This window comes from Oenanthe melanoleuca, chromosome 7 (assembly GCF_029582105.1).
Source record: "Oenanthe melanoleuca isolate GR-GAL-2019-014 chromosome 7, OMel1.0, whole genome shotgun sequence".
Taxonomy (NCBI): domain Eukaryota; kingdom Metazoa; phylum Chordata; class Aves; order Passeriformes; family Muscicapidae; genus Oenanthe; species Oenanthe melanoleuca.
The window spans coordinates 1,318,681-1,346,262 of record NC_079341.1 but is presented as its reverse complement, the minus strand read 5'-3'; the positions used below and the strand labels follow the sequence as shown (position 1 = coordinate 1,346,262).

Below are 27,582 nucleotides of genomic sequence, written 5' to 3'. Positions count from 1 at the left end.
TGTGCATCTCTCACAGTGCTGTCTCCTCCTTGCCTCTGCAGTGCCTTCTCCCAGTGCCTTGCTGGTGGACAACCCCACGTCCTTCGGGAACGCGAAGGAAGTCGTGGCAATCAAGGATTACTGCCCCACCAACTTCACCACCTTGAAGTTCTCCAAGGGGGACCACCTGTACGTGCTGGACACGTCGGGAGGGGAGTGGTGGTACGCCCACAACACCACGGAGATGGGCTACATCCCGTCCTCCTACGTGCAGCCCGTGGGCCACCGCAACTCCTCCCTCACGGACAGCGGCGTGATCGACAACCTGCTGGAGAGCCCCGACGAGGGCGTCAAGGAGCTGGACCTGCTCGGGGAATGGACTGATGTGAAGAGAAACTCTGCCAAATCCTTCCACAACAACCCCTTCCTGAACGGGGCGCAGACCAACCCGTTCCTGAATGGGAATTTGCAAGCAGCGCCCGGCTCGGACAAAGAGTCCGACTCCAGCGTCGCCGTGGATTTGTTGCTCTTCGACACGGGGGCTCCCACTTCGGCTCTTCCCGGTTTGGCTGCCAACAGCAGCCTGGGGAACCTTTTTGATGAGCTTCCCTCCACGAACAGGCTGGATGTGGACCAGCCTGTGAGAAGGGACAACCCTTTCTTCCGGAGTAAACGCTCCTACAGCTTGTCCGAGCTGTCCGTCCTCCAGGCCAAGTCGGACGCGCCGGCGTCGTCGGGTTTCTTCAGCGGTTTGAAGTCTCCCACCCCTGAGCAGTTCCAGAGCAGGGAGGATTTTAGGACAGCGTGGCTGAACCACAGGAAGCTGGCTCGGTCTTGCCACGACTTGGATTTGCTTGGCCAGAATCCTGGCTGGGGTCAGACGCAGCCGGTGGAGACCAACATCGTGTGCAAGCTGGACAGCTCCGGCGGGGCCGTGCAGCTGCCGGACACCAACATCAGCATCCACGTGCCCGAGGGCCACGTGTGCCCCGGGGAGACGCAGCAGATCTCCATGAAGGCCATGCTGGACCCGCCGCTGGAGCTGAACAGCGACAAGTGCAGCACCATCAGCCCCGTCCTGCAGATCAAGCTCAGCAACATGGAGGTGAAGACCTTCATCATCCTGGAGATGAAGGTGTCGGCGGAGGTCAAGAGCGACGTCGTGAGCAAGAGCCTGGTGGGGCTGCAGTGCCTGCGCAGCGACATGAAGGAGGGGCCCTACACGCCCATGCAGCTGAGCTATTCCTACGGGGACACCATCCAGGTGCAGCTGGAGAACCTGGAGCCCTGCATGTACGTGGCGGCCGTGGCGCAGGGCCAGAACATCCTCTACCCTTACACCGTGTGGGATTACATCAGCAAGAAGATCACGGTGGGCGTCTACGGCCCCAAGCACATCCACCCTTCCTTCAAGACCGTGGTGGCCATGTTCGGCCACGAGTGCGCGCCCAAGACGCTGCTGGTCAACGAGGTCACCCGGCAGTCCCACGGCCCGGCTCCCGTCGCCCTCCAGCTCTGGGGGAAGCACCAGTTCGCCCTGTCCCGGCCCCAGGACCTCAAGCTCTGCATGTTCTCCAACATGACCAACTACGAGGTGAAGGCCAGCGAGCAAGCCAAGATCGTCAGGGGCTTCCAGATGAAGCTGGGCAAGGTCAGCCGCCTCATCTTCCCCATCGCCTCCCACGACCCCAACGAGCTCTCGGACTTCACGCTGAGGATACAAGTCAAGGATGACCAGGACTCCATCCTGACCCAGTTCTGCGTGCAGACGCCGCAGCCGCCTCCGAAAAGCGCCATCAAGCCCACGGGGCAGAGGCGGTTCCTCAAGAAGAACGAGGTGGGGAAGATCATCCTGTCCCCTCTGGCTGCCACCGCCAAGTACCCGGTTTTTCAGGACCGGCCGGTGCTGAGCCTCAAGTACGGGAAGCTGCTGAAGACGGTGGTGAGGCAGAGCAAGAACCACTATTTGCTGGAGTACAAGAAGGGAGATGTCATAGCCCTCCTCAGTGAGGAGAAGATCAGGTTGAAGGGCCAGCTGTGGACCAAGGAGTGGTACATTGGCTACTACCAGGGGAAAATCGGCCTGGTGCACACCAAAAACGTGCTGGTGGTCGGGAAGGTCAAACCCAGCTACTTCTCCGGGCCGGATCTCACCACCAGCCTGCTGCTGGAGCAGATCCTGAGGCCCTGCAAGTTCCTGACCTACATCTACGCCTCGGTGAGGACTCTGCTGATGGAGAACCTCAGCAGCTGGCGCTCCTTCGCCGACGCCCTGGGCTACCTGAACTTGCCGCTGTCGTTCTTCTGCCGGGCGGAGCTGGACAGCGAGCCGGAGCGGGTGGCCTCCGTCCTGGAGAAGCTGAAGGAAGACTGCAACAGCGTGGAGAACAAGGAGAGGAAATCCTTCCAGAAGGAGCTGATGACGGTGAGTCTGAGGCCCGGCGAAGCGCGGCTTCATCCCCGGCTCCGCGGAGGGGTCAGGGAGGTGGCGGTTCCTCAATTCAGCCTTTAGAGAGTGAAGCCCATCTTTTGAAGGCTGCTGGGCACTGCCAGGTGGGAGTCCAGCCCTGTGGTTGGTGGGCTCTCAGTTTAGCAGGATCATGGCAGTAACGAGGGATGCGCTGAGGTGCTTGGAATTCCACAATCACACAATGGCTGGGCTGGAAGTAACCTCAAAGCTCATCCAGTCCCACCCCCTGCTGTGGGCAGGGACACCTTCCACTGTCCCCAGTCACTCCAAGCCCTGTCCAGCCTGGCCTGGGACACTTTCAGGGATGGGGAGCCTTTTTTTTTGAGTGGTGGCTAAACTAACTGAGCTGGAGTGTTTTATGCATTGCAAATTGAAGTGTGTGGCTTGCTGCTTGTCCGGAAAGGAATTTGGGAGGAGCACTGCCTGCCAGTGTTTCTAGGATGCCGTTAGCAAGTAAATCCCTCACAAAATACCATGTCCACGATCATTTCTAGTGTTTCACAGGAAGTGAGCCAAAGAAAATACAGGGCAAAATGTCTGGAAGAGATTTGCAGCTCTCTCCCGTTCCCTGCCCTCCCACAGGAGCAGGATAACTGAGTTAAGGAGAACAGCGTGGTTTAAAATGTCAATTGGATTAAGGAATAGCAGCGGCCTTGCTTGGCAAAATGAAATTATGGCAAAAGGGGACTGGAGCTGAATGAAGGAGTTCAGTTCCCACACTCCTTTTAGGGAGAAGGGGGAAAAGTAAGGATTGAGTAGAAGGAGTATGGAATCCATTGTTGTTCATGCTTCCAGGAGCTTTGTGCTGTTTGCTTTACCTGTTTGCAAACCCTGTAGGTGCTGCTTTTATCTATCCCCATTGTTTTCAGGGATCCCAGACAGTCTGTAGGTCGTGGAGAATCCTCACTGGGGAGACAAAGGGAAAGATAAAGCTCAGGGAGCTGCTGACTCAAGGGGAGGGCTGGGAGCTGCAGGAAAACATCCTGCTCCCCTGTGGCTGCCTGGAGAGCAGAGTCCCAGGGCAGGTTTTATTCTCCTTGTTTCTCTAATCCTGCTCTCTGTGAGGCTGAGCCTGTGGATAAAGGATGAGCTCCCTTCTTGGTGGAACATGATGCTGCTTCCAAACCCCTGGCTGCCGTCAAGTCCTCCTAAGCCTATGGAGAAATTAGATTGAGCCTGTTGAAAGAAGAAAGTAATGATGTTTCAGGGGATGGCAGTGGAGCAGTAATGGATTTTATTGTGTCTAAATCTGATTTTATGTGTAACAAATGGACTGGCTTTCTGGCAAGAAGAACCAGCTGCACTAAGCACCAGTGTGGCCATTTCAGGTGGAAGTTCCTTGTCTCCCCCCCACAAAAGGACAGGGAAGGGAGAAGTAGGAGCAGGTTTCTCGGTGCTGAGTACACAAAACGCCAGTGGCAGAGTCGTGCACCAGCAGCCAAGCAAGGAAAAGCCTGGTTGTGATGACTGGTTAATCAGTAATCTGCCTTTAATTACTCCTTTTCTAATCAGGCACTAGCACCCGAGTGTGAAGGTAACTCGGGGGGATGTGGCTCAGGAATTACTCAGCAGAGAGGGAGAGCTCTGTTGGAAGCAGGCAGCACACGGATGCTTTGGATCAAAAAGCTGGGCATGGGTTCAAGAAGATTTCATTGGCCCTGGTGCCTGGCCCGTGGGGTTAGACCTGCCCTGAGACACAGCATTTCTCCCTCTCTGGCTGTCAGAGAGACTCTCATTTATCATCCTTCCAGCACACACTGCTGTTGGGAAAAACACGGGTCTGCTGGGAATGGCCCCTGGCACGGCAGCAGGGAGCTGTGCAGAGGAAACTATGAGCTTGTTCTTCTCCAGGCTACTTGTAAAGGTCACACAGGAGATGAGGTTGGGATATTTTTTTTCCCCTGCCATTGTTTTGTTTGCCCTGACTCTCGGTATCCAGGTATCCATGTGCTGCCTGTCTCCTGCCAAGAGTTTCTGCTTGTCCCTCAAAGAGGGAGGCTGGGGCTGTCCTAAAGTCCTGCAGGTCAGGGTGTCCTTGGTTTTTTAACCTTAAAGCCCATCCCTTTCCACCCCCTGCCATGTGCAGGGACACCTTCCACTGTCCCAGGTTGCTCCAAGCCCTGTCCAGCCTGGCCTGGGACACTCCCAGGGATGTGAAGCCACATCTCTGAGCAATCTGTGCTAGGGCCAGATCCAGCTGGGCATCGTGTCCATGCAGCACTGCCCATGGAGGCAGTGCCTGACTGTATGAGGGGAAAGAAAATAATCAGTATTTAAGGCTGAGAGTGTGTATTTTAAACGTGCAAGATGATTCTGGAGGTGGTGACAGCCAAAACAGTTGAGTGAAAGAAATATTTGATGCCTAAACTAAGGTTATTTTGGGGAACACTTGTAAGGAAACAACTTTTTTGGGTCAAAACCTGACCTGTGTCCTAGAGAGGATGATAAGCCATGAGCCTGTGCACGAGCATCCTCTCACCCTGTTGTGTCTCATGGTCTCCTGTGTTTGAGGAAGTCCTAGTGGGGAGCTGTTTACCTCCACAATGCTGCTTTCCTTCATTAGGAAATGGGAGTTCTGCATTTCAAAGCTGGGATGTAAATTCAGCCTCCCCTGGATGCCTTTTAAGTTGAGGTGTTTCTGCTTTGAACTGGGATTTGAATATCAAACATCCACTTTGCTCTTTGCTGGCAGAGCCGGTTCCCAGCTGCTCCCAGGGGAATAAATAATAAATATTTCCAAGGGCTCTGGCACAGCACAGCCCAGGTCACACCTGGGTGATGAGGGATGGAGATGCAGTGAGTGGACCCAGCTATCCCAGGAGGCTTGTCCAGGCTAGGGGAGGAGGAAGGGAAAAACTTGTAGCATAATGACACTGGAGGATTAAGTCTGCTGAGCTAATCCCAGTGTCTCGCCCATTTCCAGTAATATTCACCCTCTGTCTGCCACCTTGGTGTCTGTGATGCCTTGCACCCCATCCCCACGTGGCTCTGGTGCTGTCCCCTGTCCTGTCACCTCTGCCTCTGGGATTGGAGCTGCCAGGGCCCTGCAGGAGGTTTCAGTGCAGCACTCCAGAGCGATCCATCTCTCCCAGAGTTGTGGTTTGGAGTGACTTTGGAGCTCTTGAGGAGGTTGCCTCCTGGGTGTTTTCCTTGCTGCTGTTTTGTTATTCACCTGGAGCAGCAGAAGGAGCAGGAGAATCCATCTCCTGCAGCAAGGGAGCAGGAAAATCCATCTCCTGCAGCTCCATCCTTCTCAACCCTGGCATCTCGTCGGGGAGGAGGTGAGAGCAGCTCCTTTACCTGCTCTCCTAAATGCCAGGTTGTGCACAGGATTGGGATCCAGCTGCCTGGGAGAGGCAGGTTTGGGGATGTTCAGCCTGCCCCTGCCTTAGGACCCTCCAGATCCCTCACCTGCAGAGAGGGTGCTGGATCCAGAGAGGGTGCTGGATCCCTCAACATTTGTATCACCCAGTGCCCGTATTATTTTTCTCCTGTTCCTTTTAAATCTGAATTTTTTTGATGACTTCCTTTCTTCCTTCTGCCCCCCAGCCTTCATATATTTCACCTGGGAGGGAAATATTTTTGCACAGAAAGATGATTTTAATTGCAGAGAGGGTGCTGGATCCATGGGCTGTAGGAGAGGAGGCAGTTCTGGCGCGTGAGACCTGAACTCTTCTGAATGTCTTTTTGCAAATGCAAGAGCTCTTTTCCATGGATTTTCCTTGCTTGTTGAACAAGGGGGTTTATGGCCTCCCTGGCTCCCACAGGAAGCAGTGTCAGCACTCAGGAGGAGCAGGCACGTGCTGGGCTGCAGCTGTGATTAGAGCCCAGCTCAGCTCCGAGCTGGGAGCAGATAAGGGGAAAATCAACCTGCATTTGCTTTGCAAATCGCTGGAGTGGTTTCAGATGTTCCCATTTTCCCTCCTCCAGCTGTCCCCGTGCAATCTCAGTCTCCAGTGGGAGGATTTAAACCTTCTTTGCCCCAGAGCCAAACCTGGGTTTGCCCAGACCCCTGTGTTGGGAGGGGATGTCAGGACTGAGGTGGATTCTGGCCACCTTTTCCTTGTGATTTCTGAAAGAACCATCCTGGTGGGTGGGGTCTGTTTGCTTGATTTCCATTTTGAATAACATCAAACCCCCTCCTGAGGTCCAGGGTGGGATTTGCCCGAGGTCTGGGGTTGCTGCTGCTGTGGGACTGCTGTGGGAGCCCTGGGGAGTGGGATGATGATCCTGGCAGTCACATCCCGTCCTCTGAGACTGAACACTGCCATTAAACCTTCCTTTTGCCAGGGCTGCACTGGGGGTTCTGCCCTACTGCAGTTCCGTCCCACTCTGAGGGGATTTTAATGCCATTTGACACTTTAAGGCAGGAGCTAAACCTGCTGCATCCTTTTTTGCCTGGCTAAGTTATTCCTACCTAGAAAACCTGGACTGATGCAGTTGCTCTTTCCACTTCAAAACCATTTGTGGAAGATCTGGGCTTTTAGGGCAATGAATGATGCAGGAAGAGGAAGAAATCCCATCCTCTGAGCAATGTAGTGTTGGAGTCTTCCCCTGGGTGTCACCCCAGTCCAGCCCCTCACAGGGCTGATGTCCAGGTCCCATCCCAAAACGTTCTGGTTGTCCCTTGCCCAGTGCTCTGATGGCTCCTGCAGCTCTGGGATAGAGTCTGGATTAATTCTCTTGATTAAAAGCATCTGTTGTCCTCATTCCCTGGGATGCTTTAAACTGCTTAATGTGGAGCCTGGACACCTCGGGAGGGGTTGCCTGGAGAGAATGAGGCTGCAGACCTCACCCCAGAGCATTTTGTACAATTAATGGGATTACTCTGTCGGTGCCCTAATTCCCCCAGCTGTCACCACAAAGGATGCAGGAGGGTTTTTGGGATGCTCCCGGGGGGAGTTCCCCAGCCCTGACTCGGCGCTTTGCTGTTCCCCGCGGTGTGCTGCAGGCGCTGCTGAAGCTGGACTGCCAGGGGCTGGTGGTGCGGCTGATCCAGGACTTTGTGCTGCTGACCACGGCGGTGGAGGTGGCCCAGCGCTGGCGGGAGCTGGCCGAGAGGCTGGCCAAGGTGTCCAGGCAGCAGATGGACGCCTACGAGGCGCCGCACCGCGACAAGTCCGGCGCGCTGGACAGCGAGGTGAGCGCGGCTGAAATCCCCTCTCCTGGAATTCTTCCGGCTGGGAAAGGCCTCCAGGACTGGGTCAACTCCAGTTTGAGTCCAGCTGTTGAGCCAGCACTGCCAGACCCGCCTGGTTATTGCGTTTTATCTTCTTTTTCTTCTTGCAAAAGTCGGGATTGGATGCACGAGAGACAGGATTTCTTATTTCTGGCTTGGGTGTTTATTAATTCTTATCCGTGTTACACTGGGTGCTACAGCACTTCTAGATAACAAGCTAAAAAATGGCTGCTATCTCTCTCTCTCTGCAAGGCCTTTTAAGGTCTAATTAAGAACAAACACCTAAATTATTTTTAGTTTTAACCCAATAACCAATCACCCATTATCTGCAATGTGGGTTTTTCTATCAAATTACAGAAGTACCACCAGGACCCGTGAAGAGGAAAAATGTGAAAAAGAAAAAAAACCTCCACCCTAAAACCTCCATCTTGCTTTCTATGTATTGCTATATTCTAACACTTTAAATTCCAAATTTAAATTACATACCTCTATTCAAACTACACACCAGAGATTACAGTTCTGTCACTCAGTTTTGGAAGCCTTCTCCACGGCCTCAGGTCAACAGCAGTGTTTTCCTTGGGGGGGTCAGTGCCTGAAAGCACAGAAAGTTCAAAACTCCCAGTTTCCAGGCTTCCAACACCTGGTTAATGGTTGGGCCCAATGGTCTTAAACTGGCCTTTCCAAGCCAGTTAATTCCATGTTTCCCTGGAGATCCCTCCAGAGCCACACTCTTGGAGGATCACAGGGATCTGAGGGTGTTGAGGGGCTGTTTTTCCAGGAATGTGCTGGCTGTGGGATGCTGGCTGAGCTCTGATCCCCTCCCTGTCCCCTCCTGTCCCCAGGCCATGTGGAAGCCAGCGTACGACTTCCTGCTGACCTGGAGCAGCCAGCTGGGGGACAGCTACAGGGACGTCATCCAGGAGCTGCACACGGGGCTGGACAAGATGAAGAACCCCATCACCAAGCGCTGGAAGCACCTCACAGGCACCCTGATCCTCGTCAACTCCTTGGACATGCTGCGGGCAGCTGCCTTCAGCCCCCAGGACCACGAGGATTTTGCCATCTAGCCCCTGTTTGTCCACTTCTCCTTGGCTGGGAATTTTTTTTCCTGTGCTTTTCCTCACCCCCTACCCCCCGCTCCCCTTTCTTAAGCAGTTGACTTTCGAGAGAAGAAGTGGAGGTTGCTCTCCCCTGGGTTTGAAGAGGCCAAAGTTTGCAAGTTCTCCACCAGGACTGTAAATCAGCAGGAGATATCCCACCTTGATGGGGATTCATCTGGAAGGGGATGGCTTTTCATCCAGTTCAACTATTTCTTACAGAAAAAAAACCCCACAAACTTTCAAGAGGGCAAGGGGTGGGGAGGGATCCCAAAAGAGATGACGTTTTTTAGGCATTTACAAATAAAAGTTTAATTTTTGTAACGAGCAGTAAAAGTTGTAACCACTTTGGGGAGGGCTGGGTTTAGGTTGCAGATGAGGTATGAGACAAAAATGAGTCCTGTAAATACACATTTTAAGAGGAAGCTCAGTAAATGCCCTTTCCCCCCACCACAGGCAGGTTTTGAGCTACCAGATGTGCCTAAAGCACCATTGGAACTTGGGCTGCCCCTAAATTTGGGATGTGCTCTGCCCCAGCAGCACCTTGCACCTAAAAAGCCCTTTTAAAAAAATGATTTCATTTTATTCACAGGCCCTGTGAGCATTTTGGTTGATTTTTGGGTTATTTTCATGTCTCTGCAGATGTGGATTTTCTTGTTTGTGGCCTGTTCCTGTTTTTTTTCCCCCACCTGGATGTGGTGCAGGACACCTCTGGAAGAAGCAGCTGGAGCTTTGGGGCTTGCCAGAGACCTCAGGAGATGGATGAGGGGGATGGTGAGAGGGAATCAAACTCCCCAGGTGCTCCTGCTCTGGGGAAGAGGCCAGAAAAAGGGGAGGGAATTGTTGCTATCCAGATAATCCCTCTGCAGGCCAAAAAAACCCAAATCAAACCACAAAACAAAACAAAAATACAACAAAAGCCGGAGAGAAAAGAGAGAATCTTCCTCTTAATTTGAAATCTGAGCTCACTGGGGATGGTCCAGGTGCTCTTTGCCATTGATTTCTAATTCTTCAAGGCTCCTCAAATCCTGTTTAATTTGTAAATAATCTTTGCTATAAAGCTGGTGCCAAAAACCTCACTATTTGTGTCAGCCAGTGCCCATATTATTTTTCTCTTGTTTCTTTTAAATCTGAGTTTTTTGAACAACTTCCTTTCCTCCTTCTGCTCCCCTGCTTTCAGATATTTCACCTGGGATGGAAATACTTTTTGCACAGAAAGATGATTTGAAGTGCAAAGGTTCCTTTTAGTGAAAAGCTGCTACCAGAGGGTGTGTAAAGGTTCTTAAAGGATGAGGTTTTGCTTTTAAGGTTAATTTTAAAAAATAACAGAAGAAAAATAGTAGGAAAGGCATCTGGTGGAGGGGCAGCAGGTGAGGGCAGGAGTTTGAGCCTCCCGATCCATGAATAATCCCAGCTTTTTTTTTCTCTATCTCCCTTTTTCTATCTACCTCAGGTACTCTCAACACCCACCTTGGCTGCCTCAAACCTCCATGTGCCCCTTGGGAGCACAACCAGCATGTTTTGGGGCCTGTGGGATGAGGCTCAATTATTTTCTCCCCATTTTTGGTCTGAAATCCAGTGTTTCCTTTCATGCTGGGACTGGGAATTTGTCCTCCAGATGCCTTCTGAACTAAACCTTCAAGGCCTTCTCCTAAAAACCTCTCTGGGTAAACCTTCAAGGCCTTCTCCTAAAAACCTCTCTGGGCTTTGCATTGCCACCCTTGTGCAGCCACTGGTTTTTGTTCTTCTTGAGAGTCTTTTTTTGAAAGAAAAAGGAGTTTTTGGGGAAAAGAAATTCCAATTAAAGCTGTTACTCTCCAGTGCTCCCGCTTAGATGTCATCTGCTGTTGTCTCCTCATCCCAAAGCAGAGTGGGATTAATTTACTGGGGTTTCTGCAGAGCCAGTGGTCCTCAAGCTCATTTCCTCCCCTCAGCCTTTGTATCTCACTTTCTCCAGGGGAAGAGTGGCTGGAAACAGTCTCACCTCCCAAACTGCTGTTTGTGCTCAGGCTCTAGGCAGGGACCTTCCTGAAGTGGGACAAGGTGGGGTTGCAGGATTTGTTTTGGCACAGAGTTTTCCTGGTTGTTTTCTGGCTGGAGAAAACACCCCTGTGTTTAGCCAAGGCAGTTGTGGTGCTCCCAGTCCCAGTGGAGGTCAGAGCCCAAGCCAGGGAAGGGAAATATTCTGGTTTCTGCTGGGGCTCTCAGCCCCCTCCTGCCCTGCCCCAGCTCTGTGGGGTGGACACAGGTGATGCCCCACCATGGATACCCTGCTCTGGGGAATAGGGACCAGACAGATGATCTGGGGGGTTCCCCCTTGGCTTCTTCCCTGCTGCCTGGCTCCCTGAAATATTTCAGCTTCAAGGAAAGAAAGGATTCAGCTTTTCATTCCCCAGGGAACAAAGTGCTTCAGCACCTTGCAGATGCATGCCCACAGCATTTTGTCCTCTGCTTCAGCCATCACCAGTGAGGGATCATCTTCCATGGGTTCATCCAGCACCAGAAGGCTGAGGGAGAGGTGTCAGGAGGGGAAGGGAGAGCAAAGTCACCCCATGGTTGTGGGGGTGTCACAAAGTGTGGTTTGCAGGGAAATCTGGAGCCTGGAGCTCTCCAGGCATTTGCTACCATCCCTAGAAATCCCTGCTGAAAATCATTGGATTTGTTTCCTTCCCAGCTCTTCACTAAAAGCCTGTTGTGGATTAACAGGACACGACAGGAGCTGGTTGTGAGTGCTTAGAGGAGCAGGGCTGCTCCCAAGTCTTGCTCAGGTTTTTCTTTTGCCACCAAATCCATCCAAATCCAACCAACCTCCTCTGGGGGCCATATTCCCATGCCAGGTGCAGGCTGGATGCTTTGTTTTGTGGAAAACTGTGGGAAACTTCATTGGTGTTCACAATGGATTATTTGGAATTCTGCCCTGAGTGCTGGGATTTGCTGGCATTCCAAGCACACCCTGGTCAGCTGTGCAGTTCCAGGTTTGGGCTCCCTTGTTTGCTGGATCCTTAATTTTTTTCACCTTAATAGCCCTGGTCCCTCACAAAAAAGAAGGCTTGAATGGCTGGAAATTTAAGAGAGATGATGATCATGATCATCCCAGGAAATGCAACTCCCATTCCACGTTCACAGCATGACCCACTCAAGCCTCCTTTCAAAAGCACATCCCCTTTTTTTTTTTTTTTTTTTTGTTTTGTTTTGTTTTGTTTTTGGTAATAGGCTTTACCCAAAGCCTTGGGACTCTCATCTCCACAGCTCAGCAGGTTTAGTCCATTGCTGGAGTTGAGGGGCTTCTGAGCAACAAATGGCACCTTTGGGCTTTGTAAAAGAAAATTATTATAGCTGGGTGGGGGGGGTAAAAGAAGGATGTAAAGGTCTGTTTTTCCCAAGGGGTGGCTGATTGCTGGATTTGGGGTGGAAGGACCCAAGTGAAAAGGCAGAGGGCTCTGGCTGAGGGGAGGAATGTGTGATTTTTTTTTACTCACACGGTGTTGGGATGACGCAGGTTGTGGTTTCCCCTTCCTCCCCCTGCCCCTCCCTGAGTCATCCCAGCCCTGAATCACCCTCCTGCTCAGCTGAGATCATCTCCAAGGGGCTGGGACCAACCCAGCCCCCAGGGACACGGCCCCAGCACCCCTTCTGCAGCCCCTGGATTACAACTGTGGGTTCCTGCCCTGCTTTGATTTCCCCCAGCTGAGCATTAATTAAAGCTTCGAGCACAAATCGAGTCCCTGGGACTAACCCACAGAAGAATAGGAACCATGTCTCCCTCCCCTCCATAGACAGTCCAGGCTGGTAGCATTCCTGTTCCTTTATTCAGGCTGGTTTTTGAGGACAGGTTCAATAAGCCAGGCAGGAACTGGCTGGGGGGGATTTGGGATTTGCTCCATGACTTGCTTTTATCATCCTAAGCAATCAGATCTGGCACAGGAGACCTTTCCTTAAAAGAAAGGGAATTGATGCTCCCTCCCGTGGAGGGAAGAGTCTGTCCTCTTTGTGTCAGACATTTTGGCAACCCCTTTCCTCAGGTTTCATCATATAAATAACTCCTAAAAACACCTCTGCAGGTGATAATTAATCCGAGGGCTCTGTGCTGCTCCAGCTAGAAGTGCCTGGGCTTGCTGGTGCCAGCTCCCTGTCACCCTCAGGCAGTGCCAGGGCTGGGATGGGACCTCTCCAGTGCCAAACCCTCTGGAATGCTGCAGGGATAACTCTGGGGATGATGCAGGGGCCAAGGCATGTTCTGGACCTCTTCCCATGGGTGTTCCCACAGCATTATCCCTGCACTGCTCCTCAGGCTGGACCATCACAGCTGCAATCCCAAAGTCCCTTTTTTTTGTGGATGCATGTGGATTTGGGGTGAGTTTGGATGGTTTTTGTTAAATGAGGCTAGTGCTGCTCCTGGCAGGTTGGTTTTCCTCATCCTGACTCCTTAGGGAAGTGGGATGCACTCCTCATCTTCTCATGTCATGCTTCCATGATTTTCCACAGTGGGAAATAAGTTCCTGGAATACCTCCCCAAACTGGAGTTGTGGCTAGGTACCAGTACCAGTAAGTATTTACTATTTACAAAGCCACCCAGAAGGTAGATTATCAAATAAATTAATTAAATGATTAATTGCAGGTTTGAGTGTGAGCATCCAAGTGAGAGTGTCCAGGGCAAGGGACTCACGTGTGGGTGGAGCCCTGCACAGGTAAGGAAGAGGGAGTGTTCCTGTGCCTGTGAATAACCAGGATATTTATTTATAAGGACATATTTCTAAGGGGGAATGGCTTTCAGCTGACAGAGCATAGGTTTAGATGAAATGTTAGGAAGAAATTCTTCCCTCTGAGGGTGGTGAGGTCACCCAGAGAAGCTGTGGCTGCCCCAGATCCCTGAAAATGTCCAAGGCCGGGTTGGCTGGGACTTGGACACCCTGGTGTATCCCTGTGGCCAGGGATCTCCACACTGGGGGGTGGAGGAGCTCAAGATCCACCCAGAGCTCCCATGGCAGTGGGAAAATCTTGCTGTTGCCCCTGAGGACTGGGCTGAGGCTGAGAAAGCCTGTGGCTGCAGAAAAATGCCAGCAATTCCTGTCATTTCCCATGGTCTGGCTGGTGGGAAGCAGGGAGAGATGCTGGCTGCATCCTCCCCCTGGAGCCAGGGCTGCTGTGTCCCCCAGGACACCCCATCCCAAAACCAAAGAGCCATATTTTGCAGCTGGGGTGGGTCTGAGGAGTACAGAAGAGCTGGGAAGCAGCGCTGTTTCTTTCCCAGACTTGCTGAATGTTAAAATCCAGGGAAAAGTAAGATTAAAAACTCAAAAGTTTTGGTGGGAGCAGAAATCACCAGCTCTGAGGAGGAAGCTGCTGAGGTGGGAGGTGTCTGTACCCCTGTTCTCCAAGGGCAGTGAGGGTGCTTTGGCTGCTGCCTTTTCCCAGAGATTTGAAGGATTTGCTGGAGCTGCTCAGGCTGCAATGCCCGGGACTCTGGAGAGCTCGGGGGGAGGAGCAATGCTTGGGCCTGCCTCAGTTTCCCCTTTTGGGAAGTGCCCCAGTCTCAGCACTGGTGCTTTAAACTGGGCTGTGCATTTCTCCATCTCCCAGTAAGGGAAGCTGGGCTGGAGGCTCTGCCCTGTTTTTTGGCTCTGTATGGCCCCCAATTAAGGGTCAATAAGAGGGGACATTATCCCCTGATTAACCCTTCCCCTCCTGGGAAGGTTTGGGGACCCCGTGGTGATGATCCAGCTCCTTTAACTTTGTCCCAAGTGCTTTGGCTCCTAATTGTCTCTGGAAATTCTCTCCTGGCAGCACTGTCCATATTCCTGGAGCACAGGTGGGGGGATAAACAAGTGCCTGTGGACTTTCAGCCCCTCACCTGGCTGGCTTGGTGGGAAAGGTGGCCTTTTCCCTGCTCCTGCCTGCTGGTGATCCCACAGTGTCCTCTGCTGGCCAAAGGGATGTTTGTCCAGCCCTGGCCCCGCACATTCTTTCTCCAAGGGAAAATAAAGAACAGGATAAAGCAGTGAGGGTGAGGAGAGCAAGGGGAGGAGAAAAAAAGAAGAGGATACCTGGTTTCTGCTGTTGTTTTTCTTTGGCTGTGTTAAAAATATTTCTGAAATTAAACAAGTCATGGGATGGGCATTTTGATACTTCCTTCCTTTTAGTTTAACTTCCTCTGCACAAGGGGGTTGGATCTGCAATTGGGATATTTTTCTCTCAGTTGTCCTCCTCTGATCTGAAATCAAAGAATTTTCCCCTTTGTCCATGCAGAGAAAGTCACTGGATTGATCCAGAGCCAGTTTACAGCAGGTACTCAGAGAAGTTCTCCTCAAGGACATTTTGAAGTGGGGCTTTTTTTGTTGTTGGACACTGCTGGGAGCCAGGGATGCTCAGAGAGGACTGGAGCCACCCTGGCTGTGCTGTGGCAGCCCTGAGAGGTCTCACAGGGTCGCCTTTCCAGCTGCACTGCTGTCACCAGAACCACGGGGACAGCCAGAGCTGTCACCTCAGGAACGTGTGGAGCTGCAGGAGCTGCATTTTCCAAGCAGGTCACACCTTGGGGGGTCTGCACACCCCAAAGAAAGGGTTTCTTCTCTTTGTGCTGGGCAGGAGCAGGGAAAGGAAGATGCTGGACAGGTTGTGGGCAGGGTGGGTGTCCAGGAGATATGGGCACCACACTGGGGACAGGCTGAGGACAGAGACTGCCTTGAAATCCTCTGAAATCTCTGCTTCTCCAAACAGCCAGAGAAAAGAGCAGCAGCAGGTACTCAGCAGGACAGCTGTGCTGCCCTGGTGTATTGGGATCCCCCAGTTCTGAGCCCAGAATATTCACCTGGGAGCTGTGGCAGCCTCAGGATGTCACCTCTCAGCAAGTCACCAGGCAGTGGGGCAGGAATGCTGAGAAGGGGGTTTGTGTATCAAGGTAGCTTTTACACCATGGGGGATTGAATCCGTCCCTTTTCCTTTTCTCCATGAACAAACAAGCATCCCCCCCCATAAGACAGAAAACACAGCAGCCTTTATTTTTAGTATTTGGGGTTTATTTATAGGGCTGGGGTTTGGGGTCTTTCCCTGAGCATCACTTACCAAGAGCAAATCAGTTGTGGGGGTTTATAAGCAGTGCTTACAAAGATCTCCTTACCAGCAGGTGAGATTCAGGTACAGCACATCTGCCTGATGGGGAATTTGGGGGAAACAGCAGTGCTTTTCCAGCAGCTTCCCTGCCAGAAACCTTGGGTTTTTTAAGGGTCTTGTAAACACACACAAAGATGTGCATCAAGCTTGGTTTGCGTGATGGGAATTGTGAGTGTACAACATTTGCTTACAACAGCAGCCACACAGAGATTTCAAACAGAAATCTGACCAGATGGTTCTTAAGTCCTCCAAAATCCTTACATATCTCTGCTGCAGGTAGAGGTTAAAAGAAAAAGTCACTGAGAGTCCTCTGCACACTGACAGGTGGAAGCCAGGGGCCTTGGATTTCACACTCAGACCTTCCCAAGTGACTGCAGCACTCCTACACAAGGCATTTTTAACATTCTTAATTAATTAGGCCCATTCTTAATTAAAAGGCCAAAAATCAGATCAGCGGAACAAGCCTTCTCGTGGTGCTGTTCCAAAGGATCCCTATCATTCCTTGACTGAAAATCGTCGCGTTTTATTTATTGCAGTGTAATTTGAGCTGTTCCCCGCCCCCTGGAGCAGGAGCTTTGTCCCCTAGCACCATTCCCAGGCACTAGTGGGACTTGGCCTTGGCGGGCTTGCCCGTCCTGCCCTTCTTGCAGAAGCACCGGCGGCAGCAGCAGAGGCAGCACTTGAAGGCGATGAAGAGGGAGAGCAGCACCACGGCCGCCAGGAAGGCGATGACGTCCAGCGAGTGGTACTGCACCCAGTTGAGGTCGTGGGCAGCGGGGCGCAGGTGAGGGGCCCCCTTGTGCCTCATCACAAACTCCACCCAGTGCACAGCCAGGTCCAGAGGGTGGATGGGTCTGTCCAGGTGCAGGTCCGAGAGGCGCTGGATGTTCTCCTTGTACCTGGGGGGGGGTGGGTCAAACACAGAATTGATGCTTGAGGATTTTAGCTTTTGTACTTTTTAAATCCTGTACTGCTCTGGGGTGTAACTCCAAAACTCTATAGTTTGTCAGCTACTCTTCTCCCATTTTATTCAGACAAAACAATTCCTCTAGGCCTGTAATTCAAATACACCCTACTGCCTCAGGCCCCAGTGGTGCCTTAAGTCACAGCTTAAGTTCATATTTTCCAGACTCTGAGCTGCATTGGTGTGTAACTCTGAACTTCATAAAAAGTGTCAGCAAGTTCTCCTCACAGCTCAGTCACACAAATCAATCCTTTTCCAGAACCAAGGACACCGCTGCAGCTTCAGCCCCAAAATGTGCAAACAGCAGCGAATTGAGGAGAGAATCTGGGAGGATGGGACTGCAGAACCTGGAGCTGGAATTGGACAATGAACCCCAGTATGGAAATGGACCAAAATTTATAAAAGTGTGAAAACTTGTGACCTATGATCCACCTTGAGTGTAGCCATGGCCAGGCTCTTGTACAGCCCAAGGTGAATCCTTTGAAGGCCTTTTAATAAATCCCTACTTTGTTCCTTTGACTCTCTCTAGCCTCACTTCCAGGCATCACTGAAAAATGTAAACAGTGAATTGTTGGGGGGAGCAAACCAGGGGTAAATTACTTCATTACCTGAAGCTGTAATTGGAGGATTAACCCCTAATATGTAAATGGACCAAACTTATAATTGTCTGAAAAACTCGTGACCATCATCCATCTCAGGTATAGCTGTGGCTGGGCTCTTGTACTGCACAAGGTGTCCCTATTGAAGGCCTTTAATAAATACCCACTTTATTCTCTTAATCTTGTCTCTGTTCTAGCTAGCCACTCCAAGTCATCAGTATCACAGGGTGGGGTGGGTTGAAGGACCTTAAAGCTCATCCCTCATGGCCAAGGACACCTTCCACCAGGCCAGGCTGCTCCAAATCCCATCTAGGACACTTCCAGGGATGGGGCAGCTACAGCTTCTCCAGGCTCTTGTATTCCTGAGCCCCTTGAGAAGGATGACAAAGTTACAGGCACAGGAAGTGCTGTTTCCAATGACAAAAATTAAAACAAAAAAAAAAAAAGAAAGAAAGCTCAGTTGGGGCTGTCAGCAAAATATCTGAAGGTCTCTGGCTAAAAGGGCTATAAAAACTGGCCAGTTTTTCCAGCTGCATTATTATTTTTTTCATTAGTAGTAGTGTTATTGCTATTATTGCCATAAACATTGGGTAGGATGTCAATAAGCTACTATTTCTCAGGAATGTAGTGGAGTTTCTTAGTCCTTAGCATCCTCAAATAGGAGTAGGGGAGCGCTCTTATGTCTTAAAGAAATCTCTGTGCTGCCTTTAAACCCCTTGGGCACGCTGACTGCAGCGCTGTGATATTCCCTGGGCTTCCTCAGTGCACCCCTGCATGTTCCTCCTGCTCTGTGCTGGGATTGTCCAGCCTTGCTGAGCCAGGCAGCAGCTCTCCCTGCTCACAGAATTCCTCATGAGCACTGAGCGGGGGAAAAATGCCTGAGAAAACTCACCTGGAAGATAAATGAGTGATAAATATATTTGATAAACCCTTTTCAGGCTCCCCACTGACCTGTGTCACCACAGGTTTGGGAACAAAACCTGTTTGCCACTTGTGTCCAAGCCCTCTCTGTCACTGCCTTGGCTTTAGGAAGGTGACACACTTTTTTGGGAACTTGATTTCTTCCATTGCATTCATAGCCCATCTCCCCTGCTCCCTGCACCCTCCCTTCTCAGCCCCTTCTTGTCCCCTGAAGGGGACAGCCTGAAATTAACCCAGGGAGAGCATCAGCTTCTCCATGGAAGCAGCTGCAATCAAATCCATACTTTTGATAAAAGAAGCCATTAAGGAAGAGAAAAACACTGAGTTAAGGTGGAAGTGAAGGTGCTGGGGCTACACGGTAAGAAGGGGGAAGGCTGTGCCCCTGGTACTGACTTTTTGTCGTTGATCACTGCTTTCAGGGCGTTGGAAATGTCACTGGTAGTCATCTCCAGGATGTTCAGGGTCAGCCCTGCGCCCCGGGACTCCACTCGCTTGGCGTTGTCCATCTGGTCCCCAAACAGAGGCATCAGCACCATGGGCACTGCATTGCATATTCCCTCATAAACACCGTGGGAGCCTCCGTGGGTGATAAAGGCACGAGTCTTGGGGTGGGCTGTGGAGGGAAACAGAGACTTGCTTAGCTCCTGGAATTACTGACCAGCCCAGCAACATGTCCCTGGGGAAAAAACATGCACAAAAAAGGACCATGGTTGGCATAAATCAAGGATTTGGGGCTGTTGTGAGCATCATCCCTCGTGGCCAGATGTAGGGGTTGGAACGTTGTAGACTTCTGTCTTTATTCTGGGTAATCCTCCAACTTTAGGATTAAACTAGAGCCAGGAGAGGTTAAAAAGGCTGTTACCATCTATTATTCCATGGTAGTGAAGGTCTCTCACAGCTGAACCTGTTCTCTTACTAACAAATGCTCTCCTGGCAGCAATTCTAACACTTTAAAAGCCCAAAGACCTGTCTGGAAGCACTCCTTTGAGGACCATGAAGTTTCTTTTCAGAACAGAAGACAGGACAAAAACACAGCTGAGTGTTGAGGCTGCTTAGTCAGACATAAAGACTCCCATCTTTGACTGGTACTTAAGTGTTGGAAAACCTTTTCAAACAGAGTTGTTTCACAATTCAGCAATTCCCAGCTAAGTTGCTAAAGGACAAGCCCTGGCTCCAACAGCAAAGGCTGCAAGGAAGGTTTGTGCCCCCCAGTGATGGCCAGGGGATGGTAACCCACACCTGACAAACAGATGATGCCCTTGGGGCCTCACAACAGCAGCCCTGGAGCACCAGCACCACCGTGGTGTGTCAGACATACCCAGGAGGTCGTTCTGAGGCAGCCATTTGACGAGCTTCACGTTCTTGGGCAGGTTGGAGGGTGTCTTGCCCGTGTAGCGCCACAAGACCTGGCAAGGGAAGAAAAGGCCACGTCAGATCCCAGCTGGAGAAGAGAGGGAGGACCTGAGAACAGCGTGGAGCTGCTCTGCTGGAAGAGGAAGAGGGAATTGGTACCGTCTGAGGGACTGTTCCCAAGGCCTCTGCGATTTCCATGGCTTTCTTCACGGGAATCTCGGACACCATGGAGCCCAGAGAGAAGACAACAATGCCATGTTCTCCAGAGGCGTTCACAATGGCTTCAAATTCCTGCCAAAGGAAAGCAAGCCTTTAGTCAAAGCCCTTTCTCTTGTCAGAGGCTGGAATTGCTGCCATGTTCCCACAAAACTCTCTGGAAAGGCAACAGAACAAACAGTGAGCACAACAAAATTAGGACCAGGAAAATCAGTTGTTACTGACAGTTCTGCATCCAAAGCAGCAGCACAGCCAGCAGGTCCAGGGAGGGGAATCTCCTGCTCTCATGAGAGCACACCTGGAATCCTGCATCCAGCTCCAGGCTCGTCAACATGAGCAGGACATGAGACTGTTGGAGCAAGTCCAGAGGAGAACCATAGAGTTGACAAGGAGACAGGAGCACCTCCTCTGTGGGGACAGGCTGGGATATCGGGGCTGTTCAGCCTGGAGCAGAGAAAATTTTTGTGTGGAGACCTCACAAAAGCCTCTTTCCAGTTCCTGAAGAGGCCCAGACGGAAGCTGGAGAAGCACTCTTCATGAGGAACTGGAGTGATGGGATAGGGAGTAATGGGTTCAAACCAAAACAAGGGAAGTTTGTGTTAGATAGCAGGAAGGAATTGTTCCCTGGGTGGGGAGGCCCCGACACAGGCTGCCCAGCGAAGCTGTGGCTACCCTTGGATCCCTGGAAGTGTCCAAGGGGAGGAAGGATGGGGCTTGGAGCAGCCTGGCATAGTGGAAGGTGTCCCTGACCATATCAGGGAGTGGCACTGGATGGGCTTTAATGTCCCTTCCACCTCAACCTGTTCTATGATCTGCAAGAAAATGAGTCTTGGGGAAGTAAAAATGGGCACATTTAACCCAAGCCTGGATTCACAGCTGATGTTCTTCTTTTCAGGCCACGCAGCTACAAGAGAATTAAAATCCTGGAAGAGGGTTCTGACAGCAGGTACCTCCAATTTCTAATATCTGGATTTATTGTATCTGCTTTGGATATGATAACACTGAACTGCTGCCAGTTCCGTCTCTTTTGTTTGAGCGATTTAAATAATAGAAGGAGATCTAGCACTGGAATCCAGGAACAAAAGGATTTCAATGAAGCAGAAAAAAACAGCCCAAGGCTGGAGCAAAAATTCTTTGAAATAGAAAAATGTTTGGTTGAGCCAAGGAAGGAAAGGCAAAACTAGAGGAAATTGTTGCAGGCATCAGAGTTAAATAAGGGGAATACAATGAACTAAATGTTCCTGTAAGTCTGGCAACTGCCATGTTATCTCTGGGATCTGAGGGGATAACCAGACAACTATGGAATGCTTTGGGTTGGAAGGGACTTTAAAGATAGTCTCATTCCCTGCCATGGGCAGGGACAACAGAGACTGACTGTCAGTTTATGCTCTTTTCCATATTTTTGTGGCTGTCTCGAAGCATATTTAATCATATTTATATTCTGTGGGGACCTCAGTTCTACTTTGTTTTTCAGATGTTTTTGAGTTCCAAGGTCCAACTTTCTGCTCAGAAGCTCTCCTACCATGAGGAAGCTCTTTGCAGCCCTGCTTTGGGGATATGCAGATTATTTTAGTAGTGGTTTTAAACAGCACCTGCTCATACTTCTACATAATATCTGCAGAGGAGACTCATAGAAAAAGAAGAGTATTTGGAGGATTTCTTAATGGAAAGTGGGACATATCCCATTCTGAGGAATTTTGCCACAGTCAAAGCAAAATACAGTTCCAGTGCAGAGTATTTTGCACAAAATTTGGGGTTTTTTTCCCTCTTTTTTTGATGCAAATTTGATGGGAATGCAGAGATGTCCCACAAAGTAACTTTTCCCTCATTGCTCAAGGGATGCAGTGGTGCAAAATGCATTCCCGGCCTCTTTTACCTGGCATCCTTTATGCCAGCCTTGGAGCTCCATCTCCTGGAGAGAGCTCACAGCGCACACACAGCTAAACTCGGGGAAAATCGGAAACTAACCTGGGATAGTTTGTTTTCCCGAGTGCAGCCTATGCCTCCAACCAAGACCATGTTGGGCATGAGGGGCCTGGGGTACTCAAAGACAAAGTCGTATTTCATGAGCCAAACAGAGGCGTGGCTGAACAGCTCAGGCACGGTCACCTCCCGCTGCAGGAACTCCCGGATCAAGGGATCATAGGGGGAATAAAGGACAGAGCAGGCCAGGGAGCTGCCCAGGGTGGCCAGGAGGTTGCCCAGGCGCTGCCGGAAGGACATGCGGTCCGTGGAGCGCGTGAAGAACCGCGGGACGTAGGAAGGAGGGCTGGGACACATGGTGGCCTGGAATTCCAGGCTGCACGGCAGCCCCCGCAGGAAGTACACAGAGGGCAGGGACAGATGTTCTGCCAATATCTGCCCACATGGGAAGAAGGGGTCCATAAAGACGGCATCAAATTTGCTTCCCTCGAGGTATTGGATCAACTCTTTGTCAGACAGCAGACGCTTGCAGGAATCCAAGAACATGCTTGTAAAATTGGCTATTTTGGAGAGTTTTTCCAAGAAGGGCTGAGGTGTGAAACTCCTGTGGCCCATCTGTTTAAACTCTGCCTCCACAAACTCCTTGGTGTAGGACACAGGGTAGGTTTTCAAGGTGTAAAGTGGGGATGAGTTGATCCGCAAATTTATCTCCGGCGCAACCACCACTATTTCGTGTCCCTTGTCCCGGAGCTTCTCCACGACTGGGCGCATGCTGAGCCAGTGGCTGCCATCGATGGGTATGACCAAGAGCTTCCCACCTTCACTAGAGGTCCACAGCAGCAGGAAAAATACAGCCCAAGAGGCAAGAGAAAGAAATCCTGGTTTAGGAGAAACCATTTCCCCGGTGCTGCTAGCGAAGTTTTAAACGGCGGTGAAACTGCGGCTGGGGACAAGGAATGAATCACGGGGTGCTTCCCACTTGAATTTTAACTAAGGTGGGTTTTTAATTTTTAACAGGGAGAAATTGGGGTAATTTTTAACTGTGGGTAAATACTGGGTTTATTATCTGTGCGCAGGGAAGGCTTTCAGTGACTGGGTGCTGTGGGGTGAAGTTGAATCTTTGGATTGACACCAGGAGGGAGGAGTGACCAACAGCCTGTGGAGCTGAGACTGAATGAGAGCCATGAATGGGACTGACCCAGCAATCACTATGTCACTCACACCAGTTAATGATCAACCCCCTGCCTTGAGTCCACAGCGCTGATTGGACATGGAACTCGGCACAAATCTGACCTTTGGATTGCTTTGTGCCCCCGAGCATAACCAAGAAGCAAAGATTGGCAGAGGTTTGATACAGAGTGGGTTGTAAAGATCTATCTCCAGATTTGTTGCTCTATCACAGCAGTTATCAAAGTGAAAGCCCTGAGTTTACAGTAGTAAACGTGTTGTAAGCTGAGCGATAACTCCTGCTGTTGCAGCACCACAATGGTCTGAAAGCAGAATAAACCAGGGATATCTGCACTATTTGCACAGCAAATCTGAACAAGGGACAGTAGTTACAATCCCGAAGGCTTCCTTTCCCTACCATCCTCTTATTTGCTCTCTTGCATTGCTGCTGCAAAAATCCAGAGGCAACAGAGCTCTCTCTGCCATCTTTGCACACCCCTGGTTTTGGGCCGTTAGTGCACATGGAATCATGGAATATCCTGCTAGAATTTTCCTGACCCACAAGGACCATTGATCCAACCCCTGGTCCTGCACAGACACCCCAACAATCCCACCCTGTGCATCCCTGCAGTGCTGTCCAAACACTCCTGGAGCTCTGGCAGCCTTGGGGCTGTGCCCATTCCCTGGGGAGCCTGGGCAGTGCCCAGCACCCTCTGGGGGAAGAACCATTTCCTAAAACCCAGCCTGACCCCCTCCCTTGATGTTCTGTGCTTCACCTAGCTTCATGTTCAGTGGCACAGCAAAAGTGTCTGGGTATATCCACAGAGTTAATTCTGTATTTCCAATTTTTGTCCAATCAAGTCTCCTGCAATTAACCAGTATTTCCCATCCCTTACAGATATTAAATCCTCTGACCTAGAATTGTTTTGTCATTTACCTGGATACAGAACATGTCATGAGTGATGGTGACAACTCGACCTAAGCTCTTCTGGAGAAAAACCCTTCAGTAAGCCTTGTGGTATCCTCTTAAAGCCTGATTCCCACTCCCATGCCATCCTGGGATTTGATCACACCCTGCCTCAAGCACAAATACCATTACAGGAAACACTTTAAAAAAGCACATCTTGACCAAGCACCAACACCACCCTCAGGGTAAGCAATGACAGACCTTTGAGAGTGGCTGCTTTTGGTGACAGTTGATGCCTCCAATATAGACCATGTTGGGCATGATGGGGCGCGGATACTCAAAAACAAAGTCGTATCTCATCAGCCAAACTGATGCTTGGCTGAACAGCTCCTGCATCGTTACATCCCTCTGCAGGAACTCGGAGGCCAAGCTCTTGTATTTCAAATAAAACAGGTCACAAAGCAAAGGCTCTGAGAGCCCAATCAGGAAATTCTTCACGCGCTCTGGGAATGTCATGTGGTCAGAAGCGGATGAGAAAGTCCTGGGCACGTAGGATGCAGGGCTGGGAGCCTGTGTGGCTTTGTAGTCTAAGGTACAGGGAAGGCCACGCATGAAGTATACAGAAGGGAGGGAGAGATACTCAGCCAGAATTGGCCCGCAGGGCAGCACAGGATCCATCATGATGGCATCAAATTTGCTGTCCTGGAGGTACTTCATGAGTTCTTTGTCAGATAAGAGATGCCGACAAGCAGAAGAGAACATGTTGGTCAGCTCTGAGATGTTGCTGAGTAAAACTGAGAGCCTTAGGGTCTCAAAGCTCTTTTCCCCCAGGTCCTGGTAGGATTTGTCCACAAACTCCTGGCTGTAAGGCACTGAATATGTTTTGATGGTGAAGGACTGGGAGCTTTTCAAGAACAAGGCAGCATCGGGAACCACAGCCACGATTTCATGTCCCTTCTCCCAGAGTTTCTCCAGGACCATGCGCATGCTCAGCCAGTGACTTCCATCCTGAGGCACTACCAAGAGCTTCCCACCATTTGCCAGACTCCAGAAAGCAAGGAAAAGCACAAGCCCAGAATGTACCTGGTGCCTCCACATAACTGTCATGGGGCAGGAAAAGAAAGAGCTGCTCCTCCTTACGTTGCTCAGCAGCATATGAAGAAAAATCTCCTTGTACCTCATTTATATAGGGGTGGACTTTAAATGTTTATCTCCACAAAATGATACAGGTTATTGGAGCTTTGTTACTGATAAAAGCCTTGATTAAGATGCTATCAAGGCACCTATGCTTTTTTATGCAATTAAGTTATCTCAAATCATTGAGAACAATCAGTAGAAAAAGCAGCTGTTTGTGGAGGGGTTTTGCTTTGTCAGGGTTGTTTCAAGTGACTCACTACTGGGCATTCAACTATCCTGGGCCAGATTCAAGCTGGGAATCGAATTTATGGCCACTCCACAGAGCTTTTATCACAAGAATTGTGTTACACTCTTGACACACAAGACCTAAGCCCCCAACCTTTGCTCAGGAAGGTGGCTGGAGTTCAAAGAATGCTCTCCATGGCAATCAGGAGCTGGCACAAAGAGCAGCAGAGTCACCTACGTTTGGGTAACACATTAACCAACCACCTTTCACCTTTTTAGCAATACAGTGATACAGCAGAAAGCACAGTTTGTACTCAAGAGAGGCCATCAGAGTTCATAGGTGAGTGGCTCGAGGCTAAACATCTTTTTGAAAAGCAATGATGCAGCAGAATATGTGGCTCTTGCTCAAGAGGGGCTATGAGAGTTCAGGGTGAGAGGCTACAGGACAAATGGGCTTGGAAGTTCTTAATAACAATCCCTTTCCCAAATTTCAGAAGGCTTGGCTGTGGTATGTGGAAATCCACACTTGTGGACAGAAGGGCCTGGCCAAGCAGATCTCACCTGCCATTAAGGCATAATCCACATGGAGAGGGAAAAGCTGGATGCCAAAAGTTTGCAAGTTTACAAAAGCGGTACAAGATATGGGAATGGTACCTGGACAAGAACTGGCTGGAGAAGACAGATTCTTTTAGACCCGCCCCCCCAGTGAAGCACTCCTGAGCAGAGTGAACCCTCAGCAGTTTCTCCAGGCCTGGAAGAGTTCTCTTGGAGCAGATAGGAAGGATAGGAAATCTCATCCATGAAATGGCTACCTTTGCCAAAGGGACCTGAGTGTGATAAATACACTCCAAGGCTAATCCTAAATGTTATTTCAAGATTGTATCCTAAAATGTTTATTTGGAGAGGGAGTCTTCCATGTGGCCAGTTAAAGAAAAAGGGTTCTTAAAAGCCAGCAAGAAGGACTGTAATGTTTATGGAAAATGCACTAAATAGGAAGGAATTTCAGACATCAGCAGGGAGGTTTATATTGGATATTAGGAAAGAATTCTTCATGGAAAGGGTTGTCAAGCACTGGAAGGGGCTGTCCAGAGCAATGTTGAAGTACCCATCCCTGGAAGCTTTCAAAAAACATGTGAATCTGGCACTTGGGGATTCAGTTTAGTCGTAGATCTGGCAGTGCAGATTAATGGTTGGACTCTGATTTTAGAGAGCTTTTCCAACCTTAGCAGTTCCATGATTTGATGCAGCCCCATTCTGCAGCTGGTGAAGCAGAGCTATGGCTCTAGCTGGCAGTGGGGTAGCATTGAAAGACCAAAACCTTCAGGAGGTGTAGGGAAAGGATTTCCACCTGCTAGGGCTGCATCTCCACATTTCTGTGGTAAAAATATCTCAGATAATGAGGTGAAGCAGAATTAAACAAGCCTTAAGGTGGCAGTACATACTCAGGTAGTAAACTCAGAGTTGCAGAAACACTCTTACCCTGTAAAAAGGCCTCTCAAATATCATACTTGGTACATAATCACTCCCACCTAGTTAAGTTCTGCTAACATTTCAGCCAAATGTGTATCAATGGTGAGACACTAATACAAAACCCCATAAAACAACATTAAAGAGGTAAAAAAACCAAAACCCTCAACCCAAACCCTTGAGGCCAAGCTCAGGAAAGTTAAAAAAAAAAAAAAAAGAAAAAGTTCAGAAAAGTTCATAGAAGTTATGACACTGGATTTTGAGCAACACATGAACACCCTTCACGTGTTTACGAGTGCAGAGACTTAAGTCCACAAGTCCAGCCCATTCCAAAGGTGAGATAGCAGGATAAAGTCAAACAAAAGTACAGAACTGAGTGCCAAGGTCGTAATCTGGAAACAGTACAGCAAATATCCGAGCTAAGGGAGTCCATGATTATCTCTCCTGTAAGCCTACAAATCCTGGCAGGCAGCCTGTGCCTCTTATTAACCCCCTAAGTCCCTTTTAAATTCAGAGAGTTTGTCTACAAAAAAGAAAATCTGTGTCTCTTGAGAGGCTGCTTTGGGTTTTTTTGGGCATGGTGTGAAAAAACACCTCCCTTTGTTTACTCTAAGGTTACTGCATTACAGTGTTAGTCATAGGATAAATATTGGGAGAAACTATCAGTTCCTCTTGTGCCTTTAGCAATGATTTTCCAGATTTTACAGACACCTTCCATAGTTCTTTTCATAGGAATATTGTGCACTTTATTCCATCTCTGCTTTTCTAGTCTGAGTGCCAAGTTTGAATCCTCTTAAAAATCCTCTGGTTTTACTGTGTGAGACTGGGCTTTTTCTGAAATATCAGCCTTATCTCAGCATTTTGCAAA

The 27,582-nt window shown here is 50.0% G+C and overlaps 2 protein-coding genes across 14 annotated transcripts in view; one reads left to right on the top strand and one right to left on the bottom strand.

Annotated features, from left to right (window-relative positions):
• The window catches only part of SH3BP4 (SH3 domain binding protein 4), a 33,286-nt gene extending 22,739 nt beyond the window's left edge, over nt 1–10,547 (top strand). For 2 of the 3 annotated variants that reach the window (XM_056496593.1, XM_056496591.1), the window contains 3 exons: nt 42–2,404; nt 7,401–7,589; nt 8,471–10,256. In XM_056496593.1, the coding sequence (XP_056352568.1) occupies nt 42–2,404; nt 7,401–7,589; nt 8,471–8,695 (2,777 nt within the window). In that variant the 3' untranslated portion in view covers nt 8,696–10,256. Of the gene's footprint in view, nt 1–41; nt 2,405–7,400; nt 7,590–8,470 lie in introns of all 3 variants that reach the window. The other variant, XM_056496592.1, reaches the window with a different exon arrangement.
• A 5,172-nt stretch (nt 10,548–15,719) lies between these two features.
• The window catches only part of LOC130255407 (UDP-glucuronosyltransferase 1A1-like), a 38,191-nt gene continuing 26,328 nt past the window's right edge, over nt 15,720–27,582 (bottom strand). For 6 of the 11 annotated variants that reach the window (XM_056496050.1, XM_056496047.1, XM_056496043.1 and 3 more), the window contains exons 2-5: nt 19,832–19,963; nt 19,638–19,725; nt 18,713–18,932; nt 15,720–16,734 (exon numbers count right to left, since the gene is read on the bottom strand). In XM_056496050.1, the coding sequence (XP_056352025.1) occupies nt 16,437–16,734; nt 18,713–18,932; nt 19,638–19,725; nt 19,832–19,963 (738 nt within the window). In that variant the 3' untranslated portion in view covers nt 15,720–16,436. Of the gene's footprint in view, nt 16,735–18,712; nt 18,933–19,637; nt 19,726–19,831; nt 19,964–21,856; nt 23,404–24,146; nt 25,296–26,770; nt 26,777–27,582 lie in introns of those variants that run through there. The other 5 variants (XM_056496051.1, XM_056496052.1, XM_056496053.1 and 2 more) reach the window with 5 other exon arrangements.